Consider the following 14089-nt stretch of genomic DNA (forward strand, 5'->3'; position numbering starts at 1 on the left):
TGTACCCCAGATTGCAAAATTTATTGGATGATCCATGTCAAAATACTTGGGGCAAAAGTTCTATGATCCTGTCCAGTGTTGGGTTCACCTTAATGGCCCAGTTTTAAGTCCAGGTGGATAGGAATTTTAAAGTTGAAGATATTGATCACATCTCCCCTGTTAAGTTTATCTAATTATTACATTTCCTGTGATCAATTATACATATTATCTGAGCAGCCAGGTTTTTTATGTTTGCTTTTACAAAGATCTTAGGTTTGTTAATATGATGTTCTGTTTGGATGTTTGCATCTTGAAATTCATGTTTCAAATCGTTGTTGAGAAAAATTTGTGTCTCTTTTATAATTGTGAATGTAGACTGTTATAGTCAGTGTTGTTTGCCATTTGAAGGTCTGGGTCTGAAAATGTTATTAGCTATGGGCTGAAACACTTTTTGCTCTTAAGCCACCCAAGGACAGATTGTTTTTGGTAGGATTGAGGTTCTGGTTGTTGGCACCTCAATTAACTCAGTGATTATGCAGTTTGTTTTTCATCTGTGGTCATGGAGGTCCTGACATATCCCACTTCATTCTGTAGGCTGTTGATGTCACGTCAAGCATTAATAGCTGAATGATGCATCCGTCCCCTCGGCCACTTCAAGTTGCAGGAAGCTCAGGTAGCCCTAGCTGTTGTCTTTGAAAGAAGGCTTCAGTCACAGATTTCAGAGATTCATCAAGGAAGAATAGGTACAGCTGAGCATGGATGTTGCTTCCCCTCTAATTGACCCATTTGGTTTCCAATTTGGGGAGATGGTCAGGCTTCAGGTCCATCACCTATCACTCTGTAGTTTTTTATGCCTTTGGTGAATACTGGATCGGTTGTTTCCTTCAGTGCTGAATCTGCCATTTGAATGCTTCTTGCTCATAGCACTTACTGTATGCATCATGAGGCGGTTCATAGTTGAAAATTAGTTTCTCATTTTATTCCTAGCTATTTGCTTCAAAGCAAAATCTACTGATTGGGCTTTAGCAATTCAGCGCTTTTTGCTTCAAGTGTGCTGTGGGACCTCTCTTCAAAGCAAGAAGCAACACTTTAATTTAAGTGCCTCGTATCCCCAGACTGGCAGACCAGCTGTTTGTTTCAATGCTGAATCAGTTGGCAAGGTTTCAAAGGTCAAGCATACCTTCTTTAAAGCTTCAGTGGGTGTTGTGCATTATACTTGTGTGGTAAATCACTGTTGCACCTCTATTAGAGGATGTATGGTAGGACCTGTACTACAGGTACGTTGGTAGTCCCTGCCTGCTGGCTCCGCCCAGTAGGCGGAGTATAAATATGTGTGTCCTCCATGCGGCAGCCATTTCGCCAGCTGTTGTGGGAGGCCACGCATCTTAGAGCAATAAAACCTCAGTTGTATCCAAGTCAAGTCTTTGTGTAATTGATCGTGCATCAATTTATTGCTCTAAGATTTTCGGCAGCTGCTATGGGAGGCCACGTACCCCGACGGCCGCCAGAATACTGTCTTCCCTCAGGGACCTGGCACCAGCAAGTTCCACACACACACACACACACACACACACACACCCCCCTGGCCCGGCGCTACCCTCCCCTCCCCCAGCGATCCCAGCAGCAACACCCCCAGGGCCATCCATCCTACCCCTGCCCATGCCCAAGGATGAAGAGGATTTTGCCACGCTCCTGGAGTCACCAGACATCAGATCGGCATCGCCGCCACCACTACGTCGCTCCCAGCGGCACATCAAGGCCCCGGACCGGTTAAACCTCCAACTGGTCCACCGGACTTCAAAAGACACTTTTTTTTTTCTCTCTATCGAATATTGTAAATGTAAAAACCGTTTGTTGTATATAGTTCTCCACCACCCCCGCCGGACTAAATTTTAACAGGGGGTGAATGTGGTAAACCAATGTTGCACCTCTATTAGAGGATGTATGGTAGGACCTGTAGGTTGGTAGTTCCTGCCTGCTGGCTGCGCCCAGTAGGCGGAGTATAAATATGTGTGTCCTCCATGCGGCAGCCATTTTGCCAGCTGCTGTGGGAGGCCACACATCTTAGAGCAATAAAGCCTCAGTTGTATCCAACTCAAGTCTTTGTGCAATTGATCGTGCATCAACTTGCAGGAGAAGAGAATGTAATGCTGAAAGTAGCTGAGTGCCTGCACGTCTGCCACTGATACGAGCCTTATTCTTATCAACAATAATGATGACTCACCAGAGAAACAGGACCTTTTACACAGGCAAGATACTGTAGATTCTGGAAATCTAAAATTTAAAAAAATAGATGAAATACCCATCAAGTAAGGAGAAAGAAATAGAGTTAACGATTTAGGTCAGTGAGCTTACATTAAAACTGAAAAAACAAGAACTCTTCCCTCTTTCAAGTTAGAGCATACCAAGTACTCCATGAGGTACCAAGATTGTTGGATGTGGAACTAAGGCCTTTTACTGTTAGGACAAAGGATGCAGTAATCTGAATTTATTGAGTTTTAATTTTAGAAGTAAGGGGGTCTGATTTTATTTTGCACTCTTCGTTGCCGATAACCCAGCAGTGAGGTAGGGAGAAGTTAGCTCTTTCCATTCAACAGTGCAACATGCTGTCAAACATTGGTTTCGAATTGCATATCTAAAGTTGTCAAATTCACTTACACACACCGCTGTCCAAATATCTTTGATGCATACATGGAAATTATGCTGAAAGATGTAAGCAACCTTCTCTAATTACATTACAAAGATATTAATAACCTCCTCTAATTGTTTTAGGTATTCAGTCTTCCAATTCAGGGAGCTCAGAGGATAATTCCTGCATGCATTTGAAAAAAACAGAGCACGTGTCCAGGTCCCCAAGTAATGCTGCTAAACTACAGGTAACTGAAAACATCATGCAATTAAAGCTGTATTGTCCACATTATAATGCTGTTATACACATTGAAACATAACGAATAGAAATAAATTTGCTACTGAAGTGATACTTACGTTGGGTTGGCGGAAAACTGCCAATTTTGCTTTATTCTGCTTTTTCTCATACATTTTACTAGAGCTGAACAGTTGCTAGTCAACAGGTATATCTGTGTATTCAAAGTTGTGAAACATAATTTTGATAGTAGGAATAATGGCCAGGCACAAGACAGCATTAATGTTGATCTCTAATGCCAAACCCAGCTACTCACAAAGTACAAATTCACCTGGTAATCACTGTAGTTGCTGACAGTTGTCGTTGTCTAACTGGAGAGTGTAGAGGAAAGAGTTTTTTTACCCAGCAACAATGAAGGAAGGGCAACATAGTTACCAATTGGGGTGGTGTGTGACTGGAGGGGAACTTGCAGGTGGTGGTGTGTCCATGCATATACTGCCCTTGTCCTTCGAGGTGGTAGAGGTCACCGATTTGGAAGGAACTTCTGAAGGAGGCTTGGTAATATGCTTCTGTTCACTGAGTAGATGGTACACGCTGCTGTCATTGTGCACCGGTGGTGGGGGAGGGAGTGAATGTTTACAATGATAGATGAAGTGTATATCAGGCAGGCTACTTTGTCCTGAATGTCATGAGTTTTTTGAGTGTTGTTGGAAGCCACACTCATCAAAGTTGATGCAGAGTATTTCATCACATTCCTGATCACATTCCAGTGGAGTCACAAAGTGAGTAACTCACCACAAGTATGTTTATGGTCATTGGTTACCCCCCAGGATATTAGTGGGAGAATTGAGTGATGTCGATGGTATTAAGTTTCAAGGGGAAGTCTCTTGAGTCACTTTTGCTGGAGATGATCATTACCTGGTACTTGTGCAGTGCAAATGTTACTTCCCACTTATCAGCCAATACTAGAATTTGCTGCATATGGTCACAGAATACTTTATTATCTAAGCAGTTGCAAATGGAATTGAAAACTGTGCAGTCATAGAATGGTTATCGCACATAGAAGGTCATTCTTATCTATACCAGTTCGCTGTGCAAGAGCAACGCAGCTAGTTCCAATTCCCCACCTTTTCGCTGTAGCGCCCCACACTTTCTTGTCTTTTTAGATAATTATCCAATTCTGGTTTGAAAGCCACAAATGAATTTACCAGGTCTTTCCAGAACATACCCCCACTGTGTATTTTTTTTCTCTCATGTCTCCTTTGGTTTTTTGGAGTCAACACTTAGCCGCAGGATCAGGGAATCCCACCGACAGTCTCTGAGCTGGTGCATGCAACAGTGGTAATGAATTATGCATTGCCTTCTTCCTTGCTCTCCTCATCCTCCTCCTCTTCTTCTGGAAATAGGAGGTGAGGCTGGAGGGATTAGGTGTGAGGGTTTGGGTGACAATGTGGGTTTTGCTCCTGGAAGCCTGCAGTGTTAATGCTGGATGTTTTAGGGTGCAGTGCACCTGGACACTGTAGAAGAGAGATGTATGCGATGAGATCATATGGAACTTCAGAGTGAGGGTAGCTTTGTGTATTTAGGAATCGGGTAATGCTGTACATCTGTAAGGAAGGAAAACATTTTTTGTGGAGGCAGTGGTCCCATTCACTGCGAGGAAAGCTGGAGGCCAGCTCTCCTCCGCCATCCTTGGAAAGCTGGAGGCCAGCTCTCCTCCACCAGTATTGGAAAGCCCGAGGCGAGCTCTCCTCCGCCAGCCTTGGGAACCATGACTGGATTTTATGTTTGTCAGACAATTAACTGCTTGAGGTCATAGTTTCCACCCTCCAGTGGGACGATGACCCACCTCCACGAGCTGCTGATTAATCAAATGGCCGACAGCCAGGATTGGTGGCTACTTCTACGACTGCAGCTAGTCCCTGTCGAGTAGCCATAGAGGAGGCTGGATAATGAGTAAGTCCAGTGTGCAGGTTTCAGTGAGGATGGGAGAGTGCAGCCATTGAAATGGCGGGGTAGGGAGAGCTAGGAATGGCTATTTCCATTGAGAGGTGTTGGCCACTGGTCAAACACCCAATTTTAAGGCCTCAACTGCTTTCCAGGCCATACCCACTGGGGGAGGTGATGCAAAAGATTTCATCTGGAGCTGCATTGGCAACAAACCAAAGATTTGGGCCGGGATTCTCCAATCCCCCGCCGGGTCAGAGAATCCCTGGGGGGGGGGGGGGGGGGGGCAAATCCCACTCCGACAGCCGGCTGCCCTATTCTCCGGCGCCGTTTTTGGGCTGCGGCGGGATTCCCGCCATGCCAGTCGGGGGCCATTGACAGCGGCTCCCCCCCCCCCCCCCCCCCGGCGATTCTCTGGGCCCCAATGGGGGGCTCGGAGAACTTGCGCCGGCCCTTCTCCGCCGGCTGGAGCAAAGCCAAACCCTCTAGCATCCACCTAACCCCTGAAAATTCAGAGAATTCCTCACTTTCGGTGGCTGGTGACGCCAGGGTGGTTGGCGCCGGGTTTCCCGTCGGCGTGGGGACTTAGTCCCCAGAAGGAAGAATCCCACTCATGATACTCGAGGAAAATTGTACCTAATTTCTGCTTGTTTGCTAAAACTCCAGTTGTGACTGCTAGCATATTGCGACCTGTTGCTCCCTTTGGCCACATTAACACTCTTTAATTGCAAAAATAGGAGAGCACAAAATTGTTTCACCTGCCCATCTTTGCAAGATTATTGGCCTTGAGGAATAATTTAAAACCTAGTATCCCCTGTAATTAGTCATTTGAATGATGCTACAATCAGAGAACAGGGCACCAACATATTCTTCAGTATTCATGTCAGGTTATCAAATATTGTTTAAAAAAAGGGACAGTCCTTTAAAACAGAGATGAGGAGGAATTTCTCCAGCCAGAGGGTGGTGAATCTGTGGAACTCTTTGCCGCAGAAGGCTGTGGAGACCAATTTCTGCAAAAGGAACATTAATTCATAAACTCCGTAATGTCCTTGTCAGATGGCCTGGTTTATAAAAGAACACTTGTAGCTAAAGCTATGAACAATTTGGGCAGCACGGTGGCGCAGTGGGTTAGCCCTGCTGCCTCACAGCGCCAAGGTCCCAGGTTCGATCTGGGTCACTGTCCGTGTGGAGTTTGCACATTCTTCCCGTGTTTGCGTGGGTTTCACCCCCACAACCTAAAGATGTGCAGACTAGGTGGATTGGCCACGCTAAATTGCCCCTTAATTGGAAGAAATGAATTGGGTACTCTAAATTTTAATAAAAAGCTATAAACAATTTATTAACATTAACTGTGGGTCAAATATGTACAAAACAACATATGAATAACCGTTCCCTCAGCTTATTTTCATTCAAACACAATTTGGTCCCGAATCATGGAGGATTCCACTGCAGAAAAATTACAGGTTTTAGCTTTTAATTTTAAATCAGTGATGAAATGATGAAATGAAATGAAAATGAAAATCGCTTATTGTCACGAGTAGGCTTCAATGAAGTTACTGTGAAAAGCCCCTAGTCGCCACATCCCGGCGCCTGTCCAGGGAGGCTGGTATGGGAATCAAACCGTGTTGCTGGCCTGCCTTGGTCTGCTTTCAAAGCCAGCAATTTAGCCCAGTGAGCTAAACTAGCCCCTATGATCTATGAACTCTTCTGTAAACTGCCTTCTGGGGGTGAAATGTTTATCAAATCTTCAAATTAGTTCGTTAAAAATTTTACCATCTTCATTGTTTGCAAATTTAAACATATTAAACACAGCAATTGCTATGGGCACTGCGCTACCGTACACAAATCTGCTTGATCTCCTAAATTTTCTGCAGTAAGAAACAGATAAAGTTGCTGACCACATTACCATGAAATCAGACTCATTGGTGGCTTCAACGAATCCATATTGTTAATTCTTGCAGTCTTCAAAATCTTCAAATCCCTGTGGACCTCGTGGCAGGCTTTCTCAATGTTTAATACCATCCAGCCATGGTACCATGTAATGTTCTTGTTGGATGGCCTCATTTATATTACAAGAACACTTGTAGCTAAAGCTATAAATGATTTATTAACATTAACTGTGGGTCAAATATGAACATGCACAAGCAACCTCTCTCTTCCAGCTCCCTAGTCAGTCTGAGGTCACCTGACTCTAACATTCACTTATTTACTATTGAGACTCCTAGTGGTCAGTCGGTGAAGCACAACACAACCATCATATTACTACAAACTCTGGCCAATGTTTTCGGGTTGCTTTTCAATCCGGTTCCTTGTTCCACTCTGGTTCACACCACTGCCCCCCAACTGCAAGGTCCCCTGGATTGCTTCAATTACCTATTTTTAACTGAATCCAGTAAACTTGTATTTTTATAGTTTTCATAGTGTTATTTTCTTCCTATTTTTATTTCAGTGGATGGGGTGTCCCAATTTTTCTTCATCTTAGCTGGTCAGGATTTCATGATCTCTCTCTCGCTGACTGGGAGATCCAGTCCCGCAAAAGGCAATGGAATTTTGAACAACTTGCTGCAGCTTCTGGTCCCACTCCCACCACTGGGGGCAGCAAATTTCCATCCAAGGTCCGTCTCCTTTTAAACTGAAGCTCCCAAATCAGCCATAATATAACCTCTCGAGGTGGAAAAAAAGCACTGAGACGAAATAATCGTTTTAAACCGCACAGAAACAATTAAAAATTCTGTTTTTAACCCATCCTTTCTTTTTATGTATGTAACACATTGTTGAATCTTTTTATCTACATACAATTAAGTTTGTTTTGTTTCAAGAACACCTGGAAATGAAACAAATCTAATGTTTTTCTTTGAAATGACCTTTCACCAGAAGTTGCTTTGGTCTACTGTGGCCAAACCAGTGGCTCTTTCAGGGTTACCAGTAAAAACATAAGAACGTAGGAAATAGGAGCAGGAGTAAGACATTTGGCCTGTTGAGCCTGCTCTGTCATTCAAACAAATCATAGCTGATCATTTACCTCTTACTGTCACCTTGATATCATTAGTATTCATAAGTCTATCGATTTCTGTCTTGAATGTGCTCAATGATAAATCAAAAAATAATATTTTAAAAAATGAATTTACATTATGGAGACGGGTGCCTCCTCAGATTCGAAGGTGGCCAACTTCTTTATTATTATCATAAGTAGGCTTACATTAACACTGCAATGAAGTTACTGTGAAAATCCCCTAGTCGCCACACTGCGGCGCCTGCTCGGGTACACGGAGGGGGAATTCAGAATGGCCAAATGTCCTACAGCACGTCTTTAGGGACTTGTGGGAGGAAACCGGAGCACCGGGAGGATACCCACCCAGACACGGGGAGAACGTGCAGACTCCGCACAGACTGTGACCCAAGCCGGGAATCGAACCTGGGACCCTGTCGCTGTGAAGCAACAGCACTAACAGCTCAATCGGGAACTGTATCAAGATACCCTTTTGGGTACACAGCTGCACTCACATGTTTGCAAGCTTTATGCAAGGGGGCTTGTGGTCAAATTTTAAGTGAGCCTCATGTTTTTGGGTGAATGTTCAAAGCTCGCTGTCCACTTTCCCCAACTTGTAGGCCTCTTGTCACAGGGGTACCAGGCTGTGACTTGTCGATACCAAGCTCTGACTTTGGGGGTTCTGACCTCTGTGGTACTGACCCAGAGGTACCAGGCTCTGACCCAAGATGGATGGGATATGACTCGGGGATACCGAGCTCTGACTTGGGGGAGACCAGGATTCACTCTGGAGCACCAGGCTTGACTAGGAGGTGCTAGTCTCTGACTCGGGGAGACCAGGCTTCACTTGAAGAGTGCCAAAGTTGAGTCAAGGGTAACCAGGCTTGACATTCAGTTCACCTTGGGGGAGACCAGGCTTGGACTCCGGGGAGATCAGGCTTTACTCAGGCAACAACCGGCTTTACTCAGGCTGCAACAGGCTTCACTCGGTGGGGGGGGGTCACCAGGCTTCACTCGGGAGGTCACCAGGCTTCACTCGGGGGGGGGTCACCAGGCTTCACTCGGGGGTCACCAGGCTTCACTCGGGGTGGGGGGGGTCACCAGGCTTCACTTCGGGACAGCCAGGCTTCACTCAGGGCACACCTGACCTGGGGAAGACTCCAGGTTAACGAGGGTCTGGTCAAGGGGGGGGGGGGGGACTGGGGAGGTGGTGTTGACTCCCAGGTATCAGAGGGTACAGGGGTGCAGACTGTAGTGTGAAAAACACCGTTCCTAAGGATGCCCTCTGCTGCTGGGCTACAGGTGTCTTGGAAGAGCCTCACAGAGGGAAGGGCAGTGCGGGATAGGTCCATTGTCACCGACTGATGTTTCCACTCAAACCTGTGGCTGTTGCTTCTGGAGGTCGAATGTTGACAAGGGAAGGCTAATGGGAAAACATGTCAGTGACCATTATCCATTTGCAGCTGAGACCAATCAGCTATTACTCAATTGACATGCCCAGTTTATGCCCACTCAAGATCACTTATGTGCCTGAGTGCCACTGATTGCTGCTCAGCACTTAACCCTCGGGACACCAACATCCAAAATCACTAGCCATAACGGCTATATCATTGGCTGACAGGGCAAGCAGCTATATATCCTTAGAGAGCTGGCAACGACACACTGCCAGAGAAGCGCACTCCTAATCTTTGGCTGTGTGCTGAGGTGTGTAGTGACAAATGTCCGTCATCGATCAGAATGATGTCATCACTAAACACATCTACCGCTCACCTCCCCTGTCAATTCCATAGGGACCGCTCTGTTTGTGATACTTGGTCCACTTCTCCATCCCCCCAACTCCCTATCGCACTTCCCACAGCACCTTCCCTTGCAATTGTAGAAAGTGCAACAGCTGCACCTTTATCTCCTCACCATTCAAGGCCCAATACACTCCTTTCAGGTGGGTGGAACCAAAGTCACGTGGGCGGATATCCATAGTGTGGACACCAGCTGATCCTTCTCTCGATGGGTACCCAATTGCCTCTGGCTTCCTCCTTGAGATAAAAGGGCCACTCGAGTGAGGCTGAGAAGCCCGGTCATCCTCAGGCGTTGGCACTGATGGATCCCAGCAAGCGCCTGCACTATGGAATGCATGTTCTGCAGCAGTGCAGGACAAAGGTCTCGAACCATATTCTCCACGGTGGTCACCATCCTTGTTGCGTTGACCTCATTGCATTGCAGTGTCAGCACAATTACCTCAGATGTAAGGTGGACAGACCCCTCTCTGTAGCCTTTCAATCTGAGGTGTGTACCAGGCATCTCTTCCTAATTTTCCTGGGTTTGCCTTTGGAACTCCAGCAACTGAGGCATGACTAATTCCAGAGGCTTGCTATCTGGCTGAGACTCAGCAGATTCCTGGCCTCCAGTAATCCACCAACTGCTGGCACCCTGGGTCGTCTCTGTCTGAGCCCGCTGTGGATCTGAAAGTGTGATGTGCTCACCAGATTGTGGCCCCAAGGCTACTCTGGAATAAGGTCTCACTGAGGCGTGCGTGTTTGTGTTGGTTCAGGATGTGGGTGAGGGTGAGTGCTGTGACGGTTCTTCTATCTCCGCAAAGACAGTGACCCATGCCGGGAATCGAACTTGGGGCCCTGGTGCTTTGAAACAACAATGCTACCGTGGTCTGTGTCAGATTGACGTCTAGGAACTTAGGATCAGGAGTAGGCCATTCGGCCCCTCAAGCCCACTCTCCCATTTGATGAGACCCTGGTTGATCTGGTTGTGAACTCAATTCCACTTTTCTGTCTTCCCCCATCACCTTGACTCCCATGGCTATCAAAACATCTAACTCAGCCTTGAATAAATTCAATGATCCATTCTCCTCTGCTTTCTGGGGAAGAGAATTTCTCCGAGAGGAAACTAATATCTCCTCATCTCCGTCTTGAAAGGGTGACCTCTTATTCTTAAACTGTGTCTATTAGTTCTAGTCTCCCAACAAGAGGAAACATCCTCCTGGTATCCATCCTGACAAATCCCCTCAGGGCCTTATATGTTTCAATAAGATCACCTCCTATTCTTCTGAACTCCAGTGGGTAGAGGCCCATTCTGTCCATCCTACATACGGTAAACCCTCCATCCCAGGAGTGAGTCAAGTGAACCTTTCTCTGAACTAATTCTATTACAATTATATTTCAAATAAGGAGACCAAAACTATACACAATACTCCAGATGTATCGCCAAGGCCCTGCACAGCTACAGTAAAATTATACTTTTATATTCCATTCCCCTTGTAAAAAACACCAACATTCCTCATTATTTGCTGTACCTGCGTGTTAATGTTTTGTGATTCACGTACCAGGACACCCAGCTCCCTCTGTACCACAGAGTTCCGCAATCTCTCTCCATTTTATTTTCCTGATAAAGTGGACAAGTGCACATTTTCCTATATTATACTTGATATGTCAAGTCTTTGCACACTGACTTAACCTATCTATAATCACTTCGTATACTCTCTACTTCCTCTTGTCAACACATTATTCTACCTATCTTGATGTTATTAGCAAATATAACTACCATATATTTGGTCTCCTCATCGCAATCATTGATATAATTCAGGCCCCAGCGCTGGTCCCTGTGGCACTCCACTAGCTTCACAACCTGAAAAAGATTAATTTGTCCCTATACTTTGATTCATGTTAGCTAGCTAATCCTCTATCCATGATGATATGTTACCTCCCTACACAATAAGCTCTTATTTTGATCTGACACCTTACCAAATTCCTTTTGGAAATCCAAATATAACACATCTACTGATTTCCCTTTATCCACATTGCTTGTTACTTCCTCAATAAATTAGTTAAACACCTTTCCCTTTTACAAACCCGTGTTCACTGTGCCTGATAATATAATTTTCTAAGTATCCTGCTACAACCTGCTTAATCATGGATTCTAGGAATTTTCCTATGATAGATGTTCCACTAACTGCCTATAATTTCCTCCATTCTGCCTCCCTCCTTTCCTGAAAATTTTCTATTTTCCAATTCACTCAGAGCCTTCCAGAATTGAAGGTATTTTGGAAAATTGTAACTTATGCACCTACTACCTCTGCAGTCACTTCTTTTAAGACCCAAGGATATAGGCCATCTTATCCTGGAGATTTAGCAGCCTTTACGACCAATTGTTTTCCCAGTACCTTGCCCTGATTATGCTGAATGTTTTAAGCACCTCTCTCCCTTTCACTTCTTGAATTTGAAGTATCTTTGCAAAATTTTCAAAGTCTTCTACAGTGAAGACAGACACAAATACCTGCTCAATACATCCCCCATTTCTTTGTTTTCCATTAACAATTCCCTGCATTCATTCTCTAGAGGACCAACATGAGGCATTGGTTATTCTTTTCCTTTTTAAATATCTGTAGAAACTCTTAGTGCTAATTGAATGGCCTCATTGAGCCTGACTTTGTGACGTGACACGACCATTAAATTTGTGATACTCTGGACATTTCACGAGATCTAACGTGATCTCACAAGACGTTGGGATCTGAATCTTGCCCTCATTGAAGCAGTTAGCTGCACTTAAATATGTCTGCGTGGAGTATCCTAGGCCCGGGATCGAGCACCCGTGCCTGGGAGACCTCGCGATGGCGCCGTGTAGCCATGGCTTCCACAAATGTGGAGCAGGTGTAACGGCATTTGGGGAAGTCTCCCAAGCGATCGGAGCCCCCCCTCGATAGTTGGGCTCTGGGGGCAGGATCGTACCCTGGCTGCCCCGCTGCCACCTGGGCACCTTGACACTGCCAGCCTAGCACCATGGTACTGCCACTGGGTACTTTGGTAGTGCACCCTGGAATTGCCATGATACCCAGGTGGCACTGCTGGGCTGGCAGTGCTACGGTGCCAGGTTGCCCATGCCAGGCAACAGGTCCTGGGGATGCTCTGCCCTTATGAAATCGGGTGAAGGGAGCTCATGGACCACTCTAATTGGTAAGTTGAGGCTCTGGGGGGGGGGGGGATGCTCAAGATCAAGACAGCATTTGAAAATGGCACCCCGATCTCTTTCTGATGAGCTGAGCTCGTCAGTGCAGGAAATGAATGTAAACGCAGCCTCGGAGGGGCCCCAAGAAAAACAAAATTCTTTTTAATTGTGCGGTCGTTCTCTGAAATGAAGGCTCCGAGAAACACTCCACTATTCATGCCCAAAACGGGACTCTGTTTTTTGTTAAATTGCACCCTTGGTATCTGCTTTTATTGGTGGGATTTTCCACTCTCACCATTTTCCTGCCCAAAGTCAATACACTTTTGGCTGCTCTCCAAATTTTACAGTTCCAACCGTGCCAATTCCTGCTGCCGGCAAGAGCAGAAAATCCCGGCTTATATTTCTAGATAGTGTTCTTTCACACTCTAATTTCTCCCTCTTCATTACTTTCTAATCTTTCTTTGCTGGCTCTTAAATAATTATTATCTTAATAATAATCTTTATTGTCACAAGTAGGCTTGCATTATCACTGCAATGAAGTTACTGTGAAAAGCCCCTAGTCGCCACATTCCGGTGCCTGTTCAGGTACACAGAGGGAGAATTCAGAATGTCCAATTCACCCAACAGCACGTCTTTCGGGACTTGTGGGAGGAAACCGGGGCACGCGGAGGAAATCCACGCAGACACAGGGAGAACGTGCAGACTCCGCACAGACAGTGACCCAAGCCGGGAATCGAACCTGGGACTCGGGTGCTGTGAAGCAACAGTGCTAACCACTGTGCTACTGTGATCCACTCTCCTGACTTACAACTAACCTGTGAAATGGTTCTTTCAGTTTGATATTATCCTTAACTTCTTTATTTAGTTGCAGACAATGCATCTTTGTCAAATAAACTTTCTTTTTCATTGGATAAATCTTTATTGAGAGTTATTAAATATCACCTTAAAAGTCTGTCACTGCTAGCACTGCTGCCTCATGGAGCCAAGGACCCAAATTCGACCCTGGCCTTGGGTCACTGTCCGTGTGGAGTTTGCACATTATGCCCGTGACTCTGCATTTTCTCCGTGACTGTGTGGATCTCACCCCCACAATCGAAAGATGTGCAGGATAGGTGAATTGACTATGCTACGTTGTCCCTTAATTGGAATTTAAAAAAAAGTCTGTTACTATATCTCGAATGCCCTACCTTTCAACCTAGTTCCTAATCACTTCAGCCAACTCTGCTTTCATATCCTTATAATCCCTTTACTTAGGGTTAAAACATTAGTCTTAGACCTGTCCTTCTCACTTTCAAACTGAATTTGAAATTTTATATCAACCCTGTGATAATCACCTCTGTACTTGCGTTTTTAAATCA

The 14089-nt window shown here is 45.4% G+C and overlaps 1 protein-coding gene across 1 annotated transcript in view; it reads left to right on the plus strand.

The window, feature by feature from the left end:
* The window catches only part of LOC119962740 (centromere protein J-like), a 168038-nt gene that overhangs the window by 114581 nt on the left and 39368 nt on the right, over positions 1-14089 (plus strand). The window contains exon 11 of the mRNA XM_038790792.1: positions 2752-2855. Coding sequence (XP_038646720.1) covers positions 2752-2855 — 104 coding nt within the window. The remainder of the gene's footprint in view (positions 1-2751; positions 2856-14089) is intronic.

The sequence above is a fragment of the Scyliorhinus canicula genome, chromosome 1 (genome assembly GCF_902713615.1).
Source record: "Scyliorhinus canicula chromosome 1, sScyCan1.1, whole genome shotgun sequence".
Classification (NCBI taxonomy): domain Eukaryota; kingdom Metazoa; phylum Chordata; class Chondrichthyes; order Carcharhiniformes; family Scyliorhinidae; genus Scyliorhinus; species Scyliorhinus canicula.